Source organism: Pholcus phalangioides, unplaced genomic scaffold (assembly GCF_987345545.1).
Source record: "Pholcus phalangioides strain wild (caught in Gottingen) unplaced genomic scaffold, Ppha-v1.0 ptg000004l_1, whole genome shotgun sequence".
Classification (NCBI taxonomy): Eukaryota; Metazoa; Arthropoda; class Arachnida; order Araneae; family Pholcidae; genus Pholcus; species Pholcus phalangioides.
Genome location: NW_028301597.1, coordinates 44,553,037 through 44,571,897, shown reverse-complemented (window position 1 = coordinate 44,571,897; position 18,861 = coordinate 44,553,037). Strand labels below are relative to the sequence as shown.

Below are 18,861 nucleotides of genomic sequence, written 5' to 3'. Positions count from 1 at the left end.
CTCAGTTATGAGTCACAGAAAGTCCAAATTTTTTTGCTTTTTCCCCAAAAATATTTTTCAAAAAGTCTAAACGATTTTCAATGAAGCTTTCATGTGTGTAACTAAATTTGCTAAATTTGTGTCAAATATCATGTTCTCTTATTTCCTTGGACTATATTCCTGTTTATGACTGACTGGCCATTAATCACAATAAGTTTTCTATGAAGGTTCTTTTCTGACAACCCTCATGGCTGGGTACCTAGTACCCATCACATCATCACCTTGTTCAGTGTGGCTTATCGGTATCAATTGATCAGCCCCCCCCCCCCTCACAGGTGCTTTCAACTGAAGGGCTTAGTTGAGTTTTGATGTGGTGAGAGTTTGGGGAGATAGGATTAAGAACTTGCAACCAATAGCAAGTGTCTCGGAAAGATTTCATATTTTTTAGTTTCGCAAGAGATTGCATTTCATGTTTGACTATTCATTGTAGCCTGTATTAGCTTCACTACATTTCCCATACCTAAAATGATTAAATTAAAGCAGTTATTGATTACATTTAAAATGAGCGAATGAAATTTTGATAACTGAGTTAACAGAACTATAAAACATTGCTTCTGAAATGCACAGGACAATGATGAAATATCAATGTGGAGGATAATTTAAAAAAAATTCAGGAACATTGTGAAAGTTTTAGAAAGGCTAGAAACTCCTTATTTTTTTTTAAATCAAATTTATCAAATCGAAAAGAGATCTTTCCAGGATAGACAGCAGCAAAACTAGTGTTTGATTTTGTTACTTTATATGATTTTGATGAAGAAATATTGTTTGATGTGTTCTGAGAATGATACTGGTATCTGTATTACAATTTAATGCACTTGCGTCTATCAATTTCCATGTCATAGGTATTTTTGAATGCATTTTTCCTGATTTTCACTTATACACCTCTCTCATGTATGCATTTTTTTTTGCTTGTTCCCTTGCATTGATGCATGAGTGAGTGATTACTGCATTTCTAATTTGCCAAAAATTATGCATATGTTTTCATGTGAAAAAAATTAATAAACTAATGTTATGTGCATGAATATAAATGAAAAATAAGTTTAAAAGCTATTAGGCATTCTTGAGGTTTGAAAAAATACTTATAAATTCCATTTAAATCAATACCCACTCTTCGTTCAGAACCAACGTGACCTATGGTATCAAAAATAGTCCATTTAGGACTTTTGTGTATCCATAAATGTGAGACATGACTTTGGCATTCATGTCTAAATACTCAGGCATTCATCCACTGAGGTCTATTTGATAATCATGTAGTCATGGTGTGTCAGCATCCTGAAGACACAGGTTGTGAGTGGTCAAATTTATGCTGAGCTCAAAAGCAGGCTCTTCCAGCTTTTGGTAACTTCCAAAAACCAGAGAGCTTAGTAGCTGTTATGATTTTATCAAATTTTCACCAATTTCAGCCCTAGTTTAGTTGTCTCTGGTTTGTATTAATTTTGATGAAATTTATTCCACAATAGCTGAAAATCTACTGGAAAACTATTAACTTTTAAATCAAATGCGCTAAAGAGTTTATATACATTCTGTGGTTCAGTTGGAAAAACGTTTACTACCATTTTATACATATGATTTTATACAACCAATCATATTTATATTTGTGTTTTAAATACTTAAATAATAAAATAATTTAAATAATTTTAAAAATTTTATAATTTTTACTTTAAATAACTTTTATGCTGAAAAAAAAAAATGTAATTTGCATTAAAAATCTATGCATATAATTTTTCTAGGCGTCAATCTGAATGATCAGAAGATATTTGTGTGTGCTGCTGAAAATAAATTTGGTTCAGAGCAACAAGCCGTTGAAGTAGTTGTTTCTGGGATAAGTAAGTAACATTTTTAATGTTTATTTCGTATGATTCTTTCTTTATATTTTGTTTTGCATCTTATTAACAAACACCAAAAGTGCATGATTTTTAAATTTTTTGTTCATTATACAGTAAAAGAGTTCGTTATAACAACAGTTCGCAATCAGAGGGAAGATTGTCATTATAACAGGTTTCTCGTTGCAAAATTTTTTTTAGTTTTTTGGATTGTAGAAATATTAAAAAAACAATTTTGATGAATTCACCTTTCTTTTTCTCTTTATTTTGAACTACTTTTGCTGAAATATACATCTTGAGTTAGTTTCTTATGTTCATGCATACACAATGTTGTTTGTATAACAAAAAAAAAGTTGACGATGGAAGCCAAATTTTTTTTTACTATTTCACACTTTTGGTTTCATTATTTTCATTCACATTTGAATAAAATTCGGTTTTGTTTCAATATTGCTAAGATTTTCGAAGATTCCAAGAAAGGAAGGGAGGTAAAGGATTTTTTCAAGACCTGCCCAACCAACACACCTACAGATAAAATTTTGTGTTTTTCCAACTCCTATACAGATAAATAAGAAGACAAGATACAGCATGTGTGGTTCTCTTATCTATTGGGAAATAAAATACTGACATACACCCCCAGTTATAAACACCTATGAATGGGGTGTAAAGATTTTTAAAAAATGCCACACTTTCTGGTCTATTTTAAGTATAATTCTCAGAGAAAGAGGAAAATAAAATACTTTTTGTGTGTGAGAGTTTCCGTTGTCATTGTAGTGAATGTGAATGAAACGTAATATTTATATTACATAGTCTAATTTTCATTCATAAATAACTCGTTATAAGCAAATATTTTTTGTATCTTTATCATTAGCTGTTGACAATCACTTGTGAATTACTTGTTATAGCAAGATGCTCATTTATAACAAGCATGTACTGGTTATAACAGACTTTTACTATACTTATTTTGTGTTAATTTTTCTCCCACAGAAAAGCCCAAGATAGCACCTTTTCCTAAAACAACAAATGTTTTAAAGGGTGAAGGAAAACTTCTCAATTGCATCATTATTGAAGGCAATCCCAAGCCTCGCATACACTGGATGCAAGGTTCAAAAGTTGTTGAATCTGGTTTCGATATTTTGCTCCACAGCAATGGAACATTACAAATCTCAGAGTCAAAGGAATTACATGAAGCTCTTTATACTTGTATTGCAACTAATGTTGGTGGTAATGCTTCGCAACATACATACCTTAATGTTCAAGGTAAATATTGACAAAATTTTGTACTTTCTTACAAATTTTATTGCATATTTTTTAGCCAGCTGAAAGCCTAGTTTATTATTTGAAATTCTTTTATTATGTTTATTCTTTTCCAAGCTAATATTATTCAACTTTTACTTTTCAAGAAGTAAAATGTAAATTATTTTCCTAGTGCTGTGGGCACATCTGCAAATGAATGTTTATTAAGATTTTTACTGTGAAAAATATTTTATATATTCCTACTTTTGGTGAAAAATGGTCTAAATTACAATGACAATTTAAATAGTTTTTAAAAGTGAACACGTTATGATTTTTTTAAAATTTCATTATGATTATTTTCTTGCATTTCTAGCTTCGCCACAAATTTCCACAGAATATCAAGAATTTTCTGTTGTTGAAGGTTCTTCAATAACTCTGCCATGCAATGTAGATGGAGATCCAAAGCCTGAAATCAGTTGGTTCAAAGATGGATCAAAGGTTTATTCTGGCGGTAACTACAGAATTAAAGCTGATGGAAGTTTGACTATAAAGTCTGTATCTGAAAAACATAAAGGACCATTTTCTTGTACTGCAACAAACATAGTTGGAACTTCAGAAAATACTCTTCAGCTTTTTGTTCTAGGTAATTTTTATTATTTTTAATAGTCAGTTAATTTCACTCGTATATTGTGCTATGATTAGAAATTTGAAAATATTGTCAGATTTCTGCATTTATAAACCGATATTATGAGGTAAACAAGTGTTGACTTGACTTGTTTTACATTTTTTGTACTAACCTAAGGCTTTAGAGTGACAAAAAATGCAAAGAGTTAGTGCAGAGGTTCTTAAACTGTGCACCCTGGTGTGCTGCCAATGTTTGTCAGGGATGTCACAGAGCAGTGGTCCAACAAAGATTGTTTGAAAAGATTCTTTGTTGAGAATTGTGCTTTGGAAAGCCACAAATAAGTGTTTATCAGGGTAAGGGGCTCCATGGGTGGAAAAAGTTTGAGAACCCCTAAGTTAGCTTGTTAGTTTTTTAGAGGTAGAATTTGATGCATCAAAAAAGACAAAAATAGACATGAATTGGTAGATATTTACAATGTAAAAGAGATGTTCATCACTAGGGCTAGAATTTTTGTGACCTAAAAACTGGTAAAAAAATGCTGTATAAAAAATGCATTTATCCCCTTTAAAAACTAAAAATATGCCCTAAAAAACTCCAAAGCACTGAAGGTTCTGTGACTTAACGTCACAGATTTTGGCATATTTTGCTTTGGGGGGAGTCTAGCGAACAGGGGTATAAAACACATGTACTTTTAACTGCACTTGTACCCCCTTGTGCTTTGAACTCCACTATTATGATTATTTTTTATACCAGTATTTCGGAGAAACTCAATACAAAATTAATCTCATTTTTTTACACAAAAAAAGATACATTTTATATATATATTCATACACATAAACAAAATAGATACATTTGACAGAGTCTTTCTAAATAATTCTGTAAAGATGTCCATTAATGGGGCTCTGTTTGATAATAATCTGTAAAATAATATTTCATATTTTCTCTTTGAAAAGTAAACTCTTTGATAGTAAAAAAGGGAGTTTTTTCAAGATTTCAAAGTAAAAAAAAATATGCTTAATTTTTTGTTATTTAAACCTATAATTTATATTTGTGAGACTTTTTTTATGTGTGTCTAAAACAAATACAAGAATTAGTTATTCAATATTGCATTTAATTTTGACCCATTGTTGACAATTAAATTTTTTCAGTCCCTCCAAGAATCAATGTGTCTGAGAAAGTTTTTGAAGTGATTGAAGGTGAATCAGTTACTCTCCCCTGCAATCCATATGCCATACCAGCTGCTGATATAAAATGGTACAAACTTGGGAGTGGACAAAATCTTGCCACAAATCTGAACAAGTTTACCTTGAATACAGGAAACTTGTTCCTAAAAACCACAGCCGCGGATACTGGACGATATTTATGTTCAGCTACAAATAAAGTTGGAAGTGCTAATGCCACAGTTGAGCTTAATGTTTTTGGTAAGTATATATATTTTTTTGACATTGAATAATAATTATGATAATGCACATATAAATTATTTTATTTACACATTATTTCTTCAGTATTGAAAAATTAGTGTTTCATGAATGTTTTTCTTACATGACAGGCTCCAACATTCGTTTTTATTTATGTTCCATACCAATTTGATCGATAACCATTTTTAGGATTAAGCAGAATCTGTTTGAGATTTAACTTGCTATTAGAACTTGAATACTTGATCAACTTATGTTAATTAAACCTTCTCAGCAGATCTCTTGCCTTACTTGATACTTTGTATTTCTTCAATTACGAGATATCTCACTTCCATAAAATCCTGTTATTTCAGAAAAGCTGAGCCCCCAACACTTTAATAATTTTGACTATCTCTGACCACACATTTTCCATTTCCCCTAACCTGTCAGATCAGCTGCAGGTGAGTGGCATCAGCTTTTGTTCACGTCTGTTCAAATAAGAAATAGACAAAGCTGACGAGTATTCAAATATTTGATGACTTAAAACAATATGGGGCAGCCCTGCATGGTTTAGTATTAGCAGTAGATTGTTAGAAATGGTCAGTCTGTGTCTCAAATGTGTGAATAACAAAAAAAAAAAAAGAATTTGAAATAAAGATGAAAAATCTTGATGTGTGTGTGCAACATGTGTGAAAGAGGAGTAGTGAAAGGTCCCTTCAAGAGTCAAGAAGGCATTGAAAATATTGATTGATTGATTTTTTTTAAAATAAAATCTTAGCATAGTATACATTATCTACTGTTGAACGTTTGTGGTGCTATGAATTGTCAGTATCTGGCATCGGGTACTAAATTTAAACTGTTTTTTTTAATCTATCACTATTTCCTAATATATCACTTGACATCTAGATATCTATTTTTCTTATGGTTCTTCACTTTTGTGCATTTTCTCATGTCTCAAGAATTTGAATATTCAATTGAATATATTTATTTCTTTCAATTTCAGTTCCTCCAAAAGTTAAAATAACATCTGCACCATTAAATACCAATGAAGGCCAAAAGCTTATCTTTGACTGCCTTGCTGTAGGTTATCCAGATCCTAAAATACGCTGGGAAAAAGATGGTGTGAAAATTAAGCAATCACCTAAATATTCTATTTCGTTTAATGGAACACTCAGAATATCAACGGTAAATCCTGCTGATAAAGGAAAATACTCATGCGTTGCCGAAAGTAGTGTTGGATCTGCTGCAGACAGTACACTTGTTGATATTTATGGTAAAAATATATTGACACTGTTATTTTTATCAGATGAATTAAAATTCGCATCTAAGTTTTCTTGAAACAATCTTGCATCGTAAGTTTTGTATCCTTACTTTCTATGAAAACACTCACATGCAATTAGATTATAGTTGATTGCAAAATAAAAAATATATTCCATCCGTTATTATTTTTTTTACTTCCTAACTTTTTTAAATTAATTCATTTTATTCATAGTTCCTCCAAAAATCAAACCAGCATTAAAAAATATGCAAACTGCAGTTCTGGGTGAAGAAGTTATCTTACCATGTAATGCTACAGGGCATCCAGAGCCTAGAATTACCTGGAGAAAGCATAATGCATTTGGTAATAATTTTCAAATATTCGAATTGAAATATTCAGCATGTAAAGGATGTAATCATATTTTAGTTTTTAAAAAATAGCCCTTAAAACCATAATTTACATACCGAACTTCTAAATTAAACTCAATTGATTATTGATAGCATTGAACATTAGCATATTATTTATTTCTTTAATCATATGTTTCTGAATGAATTTTAAACAGTGTACAAATAACATTAAAACTTTCCATGAAAATCTAAACTTTATTATGAATAACATTTGATATAACTTTTCAGAATTATGCCTCTTTTGTTGTCTTAGACATTAAACATTATTGTTGCATGTTGAGGTATATATTGGATGTTTCATGCAGTGTTCAAAAAGTAATGAAAGCTCTGAGTGACTCTAAAATTCAAATATAATATGAAAAGTAATCAGCAAATAATGAGATGTTCATCTGTGAAAGTGGCACTGCCACTGTTAAAGGCTTGTGTGTGAAATATATTTAATTATTTATATGTTATTTATGCATTATAACTCTTTTTTTTTTTTTCTCATTTGCTCTTCTACGTGCCAATTGAGAGAGTCAATGTGAACAACTTATTGTTAGTAAATTTTCTTTTAGGTTTTCATCAGATTCAAAATAATGCCTTGTTCTTCCCTTACATTCAAGAAGTAGATGCTGGTGTTTATACTTGCACTGCTGCAAATGTTGCTGGGTCATCAAATATGACAGTTGAATTATACATTTATGGTAACATTACACATTTACTTTTTTCATATGATATTCAGTAGGAATAAATACATTTAAAAATAATTCATTTTTTTCTGCTGCTGGTTATATAGAAATTCAATTATTATTTACTTATCTGGTTTGAATTTTTTTTTCTGCTTTAGATCACAATACCAAACTTTGATGTATGAATCTTATATATCATTTGACTTGACTATTTGTTATCATTTGAAGTCTTATGTATATCTGGATAAAAGTTTTGTAACTTTAAAAGAATAATTTTTAGGGCCCAAAAATATATGCGTGACAAAATCAAAAGCACTCCAGGTATTTATCTTGGGTCTAGACAGTCATTAATGTGTGCAGAGTTGGATGAAAAAACAACTTTGAAACTTTATTTACAACTTTGAAAAATTGCAATACTGTTAAAATGGCAGCTAGCTGTTTATTTTTGATTCACTGTTGATGTATTAGTAGACCGTATACATTGGTTTGCAATGATGCAGAAATTCATAAACAAATGTTTTTAGTTATATTTCACCTAAATTGTCAATTTTATTTTAAAAACAGGCAAATATAATTTTTTCAAGATTGTAAGAAACATTTTGTTTTTGACTTCTAGGTTCTTTTAGTAAACTATGTTCACTTTTTCGTGTATATTTACAGTGCCGCCAGTTTTCACTTCTGACAGTGTTCTCGTCAACCATGAAGTGATTGAAAATCAAGAAACAGTATTTGACTGTTCTGTCACAGGTTTTCCACTTCCAAGTGTCACTTGGTACAAAAATGGCAGGAATTTGACATTGAACAAGAATTCAAAGTATTTCAGTAATGATCAAAAACTTTTAATAGAAAATGTGCAGTTTAAGGATGCTGGCATTTATGCATGCAAGATTAATAATGTTGCTGGTGGAAACACAAGGCAGTTCACATTGAACGTACTAGGTTAGTTTGTTCTTTGAACTTATGTGATATTCTTGTTATTTATACTATACGTGTTCTAATCAATCGCAGTTTTTTAAAAATTTGGTATCACCATATTTTCTAGTGACTTGATACCAAACTGAAAATTCATTTTCAGCTCCTCCTAGTTTCAATGACCAGCTAAATCATGGGTCCAAGCATGTTGTTGATGTTAAGGAGAATGAACAATTGATACTGAATTGTTCTGTATCGGGCCATCCTCAGCCACACGTTAGTAAATTCATATGCTTTTTTTTATGTAACCTACCTACATATTATAGTGCAAAAAAATAAAATGTGAAATACTGTGCATATTTTTTTTTCTTTGCAAGTTTTTATTCTATTAGTACACTGGCAAATAGAAAAAGTTATGGTACATTGCATCATACCTCGTTTTTGCCCACTATATAAGACTCTGTAGGGACTTAGGATCCAGGGCTGTTTGATGGTTTGATTTAGGATCACCAATACAGTCAAACACATAAACTTGTTTTATTCCATACCTAACATTGTATATCTATGCTATATTCTTCAACACATTACATTTTTTTAATTTGTATTGAAACAAATTAGGAGGCCTTCACAAAAATCTTCAAATTTAAAATTATTAACTCTACAGATTTATTTACAACTTGAAAAATTCCATCTCATTGATCCAGTCTGAAGTCATCTATAATAAACATGTCTCTCTTAAAAAAGCTGTCACTAAAATGCATGGTTATTATTCATCATAATATAATGTATTGTCTTGTTTTTTAAACAGTAATATTTTAAAGAAAGAGAATTAACATAGCATTGTTTTGTCTGAATAAAAAATTTCATATATATTTTTACTGCCTCATATCATGTTTTTATTCTATCATTTTCATTGCCAAAAATAAAAAATATTTTACTTCATTAGGTAATTTGGCGAAAAAATAAACAACCATTTGTTACAAATTTGGTAACTGGAGCACAATTGGAAAAAAATGGAACTCTCCTCAAGATTCATCATACAAGAAGATCAGATGCTGGACAATATACGTGTATAGCTATTAACAAGGTTGGATCAAAGAATCAAGAATATGAAGTGAGTGTTTTAGGTCAGTGTAGTTCGATGTCATTTTTGTAGGATATTTGTAGGGCTGTGGGAAACAGAGTAGTTGGTTGCATTAATTTTTATTGAGAATGGAAAGAATATATATACATACTTGATTTAATAAACAAACTTGGATGGGGATATGGCCTGTAACAACGATTTTTTTCTTGATTTGTCTAAAAATTAACTTTATTATTGGGATCATAGAAAATTGCCACCCACTTCCGTCTTTGAGTTAATGTATTTATTTATGCACATGTACAATACAAATTATTATAAAATTGGCCATACTTAGTAAAAAAGAGAAGTTCTAATGTTAAGAAGTTTTAAGTTTTCTGTGTTTTTAAGGTATCCGACTACGTTGAAAACGTCATTTCGGAAGAAAATATGGATTTTCATTTTTTTATTTTTTATAAAAGCCCTATTTGTTGTGATTCCTAAATGGGCCTTGTTTTGTTTATATGATGCTTAGAATCAAAGTTACGTTCACTTTAGTGCTGCGTTTTTACATACAAGTAATACGCAAATAAAGACTTTAAACGTGTTTTACAAAGAATATTATTTTTGACATTTTACTTGACTTTGTGACATGATTTGTAAAAATTGATGCATTGCATCCTCACGAAATTTTAATGTGATATTTTGCTATATATTGTTGAGGTTATGAACCAAAATCTAAGGTCTATCACATATATTTTTTGAATTACAGTGTTTTATAGACAAAATGTAGCATGAAATTTCAAAAAATTCACACGTACTTAAACATATTTTGGTGTAATTGGAGCAATCCTTTAAATTTTGGATCATAACCTGCATCATTACTAGCTAAATGCACTGTGAAAATCACAAAGCATTTCATTAATAAAATTTTTTGCAATCGTGTTTCGAATATCACATGAATTTTGCCAAAAATTTGACATAAAAACGACTTTTTCATAGAAAATATAATGAATAGATCAAAATTTGTCACTGTTTTGACCATTTCGAGACACTTTCTATCCAAAAATGTATTTAAAGTTCACTCCAGAACCATTTTAAAGAAAAGTGACAAGAAAGGTAGTCAGATACCTTAAGCGTTCATTATTAATGTTATGAGAGATTTATGATCTTTTATGTTGTATATCTTAATCGTTTATTCTGCAAGTATTAAATTATTTGTTTTACAAGTGTTATTAATGGTGAAAATATCTTTTGGAATTGATTTTTATCTTTTATATTCATGTAGTGTAACACAATTAGTGCTCAGTAATATAATACGCATTACACTTGTGAGTAGAAATACTACTGCAGTTAAGGATTACAAAAGCGATGCTACACAAACTAACTTTTAATAAATTGAACATTGAAGGACTGGACACACCCCACTTCACATCTCTCAGAGAGATATCTAAGTGTTCCCGAAGGGTGGATGTGCCCGGAAATTTTATTAAATAACAAGTAACAGAGAGATGGATTTAGGGCAATCGGGCCCAATAACAATGATTAATTTAGAAATTCCGCATATAACATTCGTCGATCGTCTCTCGTCACCAGGAGCATCCTTGAGATTCGGTGAGCGTCTTCTGTTACCTAATATGTCGACATTCCACTCATGTTTACATAGTCAGTTCAGATTCTTGCATAGTCAGTTCAGATTCTTGCATAGTCAGTTCAGATTCTTGCATAGTCAGTTCAGATTCGTCCTCTCAGCAGCTTACGCTGCTGAGAGGACTGGATGTCTAGCCGTCATAGTGTTCGTCCTCGTTTAGATGAAAGGTCTTCATTCCTCTATTCGTGTTACAAATAGATGCAACTGCAATGAGCAGATCTACTACTTTTGGAATCTGGAATCGCAGTGATATAATCTGGTATCCTGGTGATCATTGTAAATAGAAATAAAAATCATATGCTGATTGCGTTAGAAGGATTGTTTTTACTCCTGACCAGACCTCCCCATACCATAATACTTGCCATTTTTACCCTCATATTTTTACTCAAGCATATTTGTATATTCCTGCATAACATTAGACGAATTGCTTGGACATTGAAATGTGGCGTGCGAGAAATCATACCAGAATAGGGACTGGATGCGCTGTCTGTGCATATGACTGTAGGCTCTTGCATCTGTTTGGCTCGTATGATGGCATTAAGTAATGCGTAGATCTCCACCTAGAATACACTGTTTTTGTTTGTTGCTATTCTTCGACTCCACTGCTCTGCTACCGATCCGCTAGCCGCCAGTATCACATATGCACTGCCAGTTGCGTTGTCAATTTTTGACCCGTCCATATAAATTAGCCGCCATTCTGATACTGTTCCCGTTGCCGCACCTTCCCCTCCCCATCCTCATCTGGTGCATGGCTGGGGCAATGCTGGGATAGTGGAGCCATTGAGCTTGGCGTTGCTCATATTAACTAGCCATAATGCGTTCAGCATTCAGCACAATGTCCTTGCCGATGTGTAACAGTCGTATCTTCTTGGTCTCATAGTCCATAAATCTGCTCAGTGCAGGACTGCCCGTTGCAACGTATAATACCTTGTTTGCCGTGGTTACGTACGCCCCAGTCACGTATAAGAGGAACAGGTGCTGAATTATGTTCAGAGAATGTTTCATTCGCTGGGTCGGTTCATTGTACCATGTGGCACAGCCATAAGACAACTGACATTGCACCACTGTTTGATACAGGATATTTCTGAAGTCCCGTTTCATGCCCCATTTAGGCCCTGCCAAACACCTTAGCCATTGCAGAGATTTCTGGACTTTCTTCGCTTACTGATGGATATGTGGCATAAAATTTAGTTTGCAATCAATATGCACGCCCAGGTATTGCAACACATTTGATGATCGTATTCTCATATCATCTATGATTATTTTAGACCTCTGCTTTTTCGTGTGCTGCCATAGAAATGTTGTCTTCTCAGTTGCCATATGAAGATAGTTGTCTGCCAGCTATTCCGTTAGCTTCTTAAAAGCTGCGTTTACTGTCCGAGCAATTGCTTCATGATCCTGCCCCGAAATGATGAAAACTAGATCGTCAGCAGAAGCTTGCAAATACACCTGTGGACCCCAATCTATTAGATCTCAAGAGTGTGTTCAGAACTAGTGATCATAGTATCGGGCCACTACAAGACCCTTGCGGACATCCCTTTAGTTGCCACTTTTCTGCTGCACCACTGTCTGTTGTCATAAAGATTCTGCGATTATTTAACATGTTTTCAGAAACGTTCACTACAGATTTCGATATTCTCAGTTGTTGTGCTCGCGTAACTGATTTATGATCACTTCATATCGTAGGGAATCAAATGCTCCTCGGATGTCTATTGAAACAATTGCAGGTAATAACCCTTCACTGTGAATCCTATGCATTTCCTGTAGTAGTGCATCAATGGCCTTCTCCGCAGAATCGGCAACCTGATAGCCAAACTACAGAAGACTCATCCAGTTGGTTCACCAGACGTTGTACAATTACTCTCTCGTAGACCTTACCTACCGTAGAGAGGAGACACATGGGCCTATATGATTGTAACAAAGAAGGATCCTTGTCTTTTTTTTTTTTTTTTTGAAACAGCAAAATTTTCCCTTTTCTTAAAATGGTTCAGGAAGAGTGATTTTTGCAATAAAATGTTGAAAACCTCAGTTATCGACGTGCTGTTGGCGGCAAATAATGCTTTTAAAATGGATGTATTGATGTTATCGTGGCCTAGGGCTCATTTGTTGTTTAATCTTCTTATTATTTGATATATTTTCTGTTGACTTTTAATACAGTATAACATTTAGATGCAATAACGAGTTGCATACTATTTATATTGTAACATTTGTTAATGCCATTTCAAGTGGAGGAAGTTTTGTGCTTTATTGCAGAAATTCCAAAGTGTCTCATTAAAATAAAATAAAAATTTTACCCACATTTTTTTAATGATAGGTTTCTGAGTTTGTGACCAAAATAATTTTAACCTAAAAAAAAACTTCCATAGTTAAAAGTCATTTTTGGTAAAAATATATATTTATTCTATAATTTTCCATATATTGTTAGCTTCTTATATCTTTATGAGTGATGTACAGTTATCACATGTTGTCAGGGGCGTATGCAGGATCGACCTTTGGAGGAAGCACAAAAGGATTGGGGAGCGCAAACATTTTTTTTTTAGAAGTTTTTGCATTACACCCTTCAAAAACATTTTAATTAACAGAAATTGGTTAATATATCATATAAAGGGCATTTTCTTCCAATATTTCAATTTTTTCATCAAAATATTTTTTTTCTAATTTTTGGTTGGCTTGGGTGAGGGGCACAAGTTCTCTGAGGATGCAGCTCCCCTGCTCACACCCCTGCATGTTGTGAACTGATAACAAAAGCAAACATTGTTGCACTAATGGTACATGTTTCAAATCTTGAAAATGACATTTTGAAAATTGAATTTGATTACTTGATACCTGAAAAACCAGATACACTCCCACGTTAACTATTCCTATGGGAAATATTACCTTATACCATGATATGAAATGAAAAAAGGAATGGTATAGGTCTCCCTATCTTATTATGGTCTGTTTTTGATCATACTGTATTTTTTTACAGTTGCACCTTTGATACAAGGTGAATCAAATATTGTGAAAGAGTCTCTCTTGAATGAGGTAGTAGATCTTACTTGTGCAGCTTCTGGACAGCCTGAGCCATTGGTACAGTGGTATAAAGATGACAAGCCAATTTATCCAGAAGATTCTGACCAGATTATTTTTTTGGAAAATGGCCAACGTTTAAGTCTTTTGAATCCAACTGAGCAGGACTCTGGATTTTACTCATGTGAAGCAATAAATTTGGTTGGGAGAGTAATGAAAAATATCACCTTGAACATTTTGAGTAAGTATAATTATAATGTATCTCTCTTATCAGTTCTAACTTAATAATTAGTTTTTATTGTAATATAATTACAGTATTCCTTATAGTAATCAAATATAAAAAAATAATTCAATATCTTCTGATGATAGTGTAATTTTTAATGCATGATTTGATTCTTTTGTAAGTTAACTCATGCTTGAAAAAATTAATGCCTTCATTTATTATTCTGGAAGTTTTGTTGAACATGAAGTTATGTTGATCAATTAAATTATAAACATACGTCTACTAATCCTTGTATAAGGTACAGTAAAATTTCAAAGTGAACACTGTGTGTAATGTTGATGAAATAAGTGTGCTAGTAAACCATTGACAAAGTGAAAAAAAACAAGATATTAAATATTAAAAGCTGATTATCAGTAAAATGAGCCATAATAGTGTTGAATGAAATATATTAATAACATTTGAACTGCGTTAAAATACATGTTAATGCAATATCTCTATAATTTGCAGTTCCACCTCACCTTGAAGATGAAGATATGGTCAATGAATTTCATGTGAAGCAGGGAGAGAAGCTGAAAATGAGGTGTCAGATATCGGGAACACCTCATCCTCAGATAGTTTGGACTAAGAACGGTCAAATTCTTCTTCCACATCCATCAAATGATGTATCTATACTTGATAATGGTCAAGAGTTGAACATTGGAGAGGTTCGTGTAGAAGATTCTGGAAGATATGTGTGCATTGCAACAAATAAGGCTGGTTCTCATGAAAAACACTTTGTTGTGGATGTCATGAGTAGGTAAAATTATAATTTTTATCTGTTTATTTCTTTTCTTTTTCTAAAGGTTGACTGAATTTAATACAATATGCACACCTGATTAATGCATACAAATGATTTGATATTTGTTTGCTTTCTCATCTGAATTTTTACAACTCAATAACTAAGTCCATCCTCATATGGGGAAACTGAAATTGGCGTATTGGCGACGAAATATCGAACGCGACTCAGTCACTTAGAGACTGGCATGCTAGTCGCCGCCAATTTTTGTTGAAGAAACCACCTCTATCATCCCTTCATATTTTCTTCATTCGAGTTTGGGCCCGGGGTAAACTGAAAATTATTTACTTATACATATACTCTGGATTGCTTATGAGTTGAAGGGATACTCAAAGAAAGAGATCACCGAAAAAGCATTTAATGAAATTTTGACCGAATTTCAGCTCACAGGTAAACACCTGGGTACAGCTAGAGGTTGAAGATGCATTGAATGTTTTGGATTAAAAAAAAACTACCTGCATCTTATCTTAGTAAGCAAATTAATAAATCTTGAGGTAAGATACTTATAAACAAGGAAAATGAAGATATTTATAAAAAATTACATTTCAGTTTTTCCTTTACATATTTATTTCTTGTTTCTTGTTTTTTTTCTTTTTTTCAATACTTGTACAATATTTTGGTCATGTTCTGACTCAGAATTGCCTGACCTTTCACATCTATTGTGGTTGCCTGGTCAAAATTCATGTTACATTTTTGTTTTTTAGCACCTCCCACACTTGAATACTATGCCAGACCAGGGACTTCTCAATTCGAAGCCACTCACACTGAAGTTAATGAGAAGTGGCCAATTCAGTTATCATGCCCAGTATCAGGAAATCCACCTCCAAAGGTTACATGGTCCAAAGATGCCATAGTCCTCTCCAACTCTTCTGGTTTTGGTTTAACAATACTTGATGGAGGGAAGTATCTGCACATTGAGCAAGCTGCATTTGAAGATTCTGGTACATATGAGTGCATTGCAAAAAACGATGCTGGAGAAATAAAAAAAAAATTTGATGTCAATGTTTTGGGCAAGTTTTTTTTAGTTGATTTTTTTTTTCATGTCATCAGTTTTTTGAATTCATGTTCAATAGATTTTAATTTATCCTCAATATTAATTCAAAGAAATTTAAGGAAATAAGAATAATATCTATTAGAAGTAAGGAAAGAAAAAAATAAAAATTGCCCAATTTTTTATATGCATTGTAATCTCTTCAAATGGGTCATTCTTCTTAATTTAGCAGAAAGCTGGTCTTTCAGAGAAATAGCTTTTTAAAAAAAGATCAAGTAACATACTTAGAAAAAGTTTTTGGACCAGAAAAAATTCGCTTCTATGGAGAAGGCCCTTAAGAGAGTTCACTATATATATTAAAGGAATTTGTATTATTATTATTTGTGGAATGTTTTTAATTTGATGTAAAAAATGGATGTGTTAATTAATAGTTATCTCTTTCCTTTTTTGTGCCAAATCTAATAAATATTATGATTTCATTACAGTTCCTCCAAGTATAGTAGCCACTGATCCAGGTCACATTCGAATACCGGAGGACAGTCATGTTTTGCTAAATTGTAGTTCTTCTGGTAATCCCAGTCCTTTCATCCATTGGCTGCAAGATGGTTCTGATATAAGTTTGGAAGATGAGACAGACATGTTTTTGTCAGCAGACAAAAGTGCTCTTATTTTCAATCAAGTCAAGGTAGAGTTGAAATTTTTATATTATAGTTGCATACAGTAATACCCCAAAGTTACACTATAGGTGGGACCGATGATATCTGTGTAAGTTGGGGTAATATTTTGTGGGCAGACAAAAATATAAATAATGAATTGGAACTAAAAATTTGGATAAACCCCTATCTTTTGTGGAAAATTACAATAAAAATGCAGTTATTATTGCACAACATACTAAATGAAAAGTAATAAGTTGTTTTTATAATGCTTCACAAAATGTTAAGTTTCCTCTTGCCTGCAGTTGAGTCATTAAAAAAACACAAGATTCTCTGAAATCAGTGCAAATGAACATATGTTTTGTGCTTCAAATGTTTTCATAAAACCTTGGTTTCGTAGACAATAAAACAACTTTCATTCATGGGTTGAAATTAATTAAGAGTAGAAGACCTGATGAACTTTCATTGGTGAACATAAACAAATTTTTTCGTGGCTGGCAATAACATTGGATTTCAGGCATGAAATCGATGTCATATTAAGCCGTAGACTAACATTTTTAAAGATCATGATGAAGTTTTATCTTCAACAATTTATACTGTAGCCTCCCAAAAATCAACGTAGTTATTGTTCTACTCTGTGTCTCTAATATATGTATTGTAGTTAGCATATATTGTTCTGATCGATCAAGCAATTCTTATTATCCTGTGATTATTCTAGAATTTGAGAAATGTGCATTTTTCACAAATAATCTCATGATCCTGAATTCGTGTAAGTTGGGGTATTATTGTACATCATTTGAGTATACATACTATTTTTTTTACCAATTTATTATACCTTAGCATTAAATTCAATTTTATGTTCTCTCCTCCTTTTAACTTAAAATCGGGAAATAGGCAAATGTTCCTGAAACTAAAATTTATTTTTATTTCATAAATGATAAACATAGAACAAATATAAGTTTCTGGATTGTTAGCCATAGTAGTCATTTTATTGCCTACAGTAGTGGTTGAAACAGTGCAGAAAGTCATAATAGTTCAATAAACCCTAGCTGTAAAAGCCTATCCTCTCTTGATAAATATCATCTTTTTGAATGATAGTTCCATTTTTTCTCTTTTTACTTATAAGCAGTCATTCTGCTCAATTATTAAAAAATCGAATGAGACTTTTTGTATTTTTTTAACATGAATTTGAAAAATAATGGAATAAACATATTAATATAATAAAAACATTTAGTTTTTACAATACCAAAACGCAAAAATATCAGAAATGTTTTTTAATGAATTCAATTGAAATCTATCAGGTAGATAGATTGCAAAGTTATTTTTATATTGTTATTTTTCTGTCTGTTATTCAGATAGTTTTTTTTTGTATGATATTGTTATTATCTCTAATTGTTACGATTAATTTTTTTTATTTTAAAGGTTTATCATTCTGGTCAGTATGTCTGTATAGTCACAAACATAGCTGGATCCAAAGAAAGAGAATTCATTGTTGAAGTCTTAGGTGAGTTTTTAAATTCTGTTATTTATGTTTTGCTTTAGTTTTTAAAATGTCAGATATTCAGTATCAGTACCATAATTTCTTGTTATAAGGTTTCTGGTTTCAGCTTATAAATTTTTTAAAACAAATTTTTGGCCTGCATGCTATTCAAGAAGTGACCTATCCAAAAACTTATTTTTTTCATTGCCTTTCCCCAAAAACGTTTTATTTTTGCCAATTCCTGTCTTACTGACCAGTTACAAAAAACATAAAATTGTTTTTAATTGGCAGATGTTTCTCAAATAGTCATATTTTGTTTCACAATGTTTTCTGGATATAGCTTTGAATATGAACAAATAGGAATTTGCCTTCCTTGAGCTTATTGTGAGTTTCGAGCTCTATCTCATCTGCTTTGCCTTAATTGGGAAATTTTAGTTTAGTCAGAGAAGCTTAATTTTTTTCTGTATGAAATGACATTTTCAAACAATGCTTTCATGCTCTCAGTTCTCTTTCAGGCAAAGAGAATTATCATTGTTATTTTTTAACTGAAAAGAATTTTTCAAAAAAGGGGGCAGAAATGAGGCATTTACTACTGTA

At 31.8% G+C, this 18,861-nt stretch overlaps 1 protein-coding gene across 1 annotated transcript in view; it reads left to right on the top strand.

The window, feature by feature from the left end:
- LOC149087656 (hemicentin-1-like) overlaps positions 1 to 18,861 on the top strand; it is a 132,086-nt gene that overhangs the window by 52,110 nt on the left and 61,115 nt on the right. Inside the window, exons 14-28 of the mRNA XM_089231566.1 lie at positions 1,770 to 1,865; positions 2,847 to 3,119; positions 3,469 to 3,738; positions 4,869 to 5,141; positions 6,118 to 6,387; positions 6,607 to 6,735; positions 7,337 to 7,465; positions 8,111 to 8,389; positions 8,526 to 8,638; positions 9,309 to 9,489; positions 14,042 to 14,323; positions 14,813 to 15,097; positions 15,845 to 16,150; positions 16,617 to 16,816; positions 18,207 to 18,288. Of these exons, the coding sequence (XP_089087692.1) occupies positions 1,770 to 1,865; positions 2,847 to 3,119; positions 3,469 to 3,738; positions 4,869 to 5,141; positions 6,118 to 6,387; positions 6,607 to 6,735; positions 7,337 to 7,465; positions 8,111 to 8,389; positions 8,526 to 8,638; positions 9,309 to 9,489; positions 14,042 to 14,323; positions 14,813 to 15,097; positions 15,845 to 16,150; positions 16,617 to 16,816; positions 18,207 to 18,288 (3,168 nt within the window). The remainder of the gene's footprint in view (positions 1 to 1,769; positions 1,866 to 2,846; positions 3,120 to 3,468; positions 3,739 to 4,868; positions 5,142 to 6,117; positions 6,388 to 6,606; positions 6,736 to 7,336; positions 7,466 to 8,110; positions 8,390 to 8,525; positions 8,639 to 9,308; positions 9,490 to 14,041; positions 14,324 to 14,812; positions 15,098 to 15,844; positions 16,151 to 16,616; positions 16,817 to 18,206; positions 18,289 to 18,861) is intronic.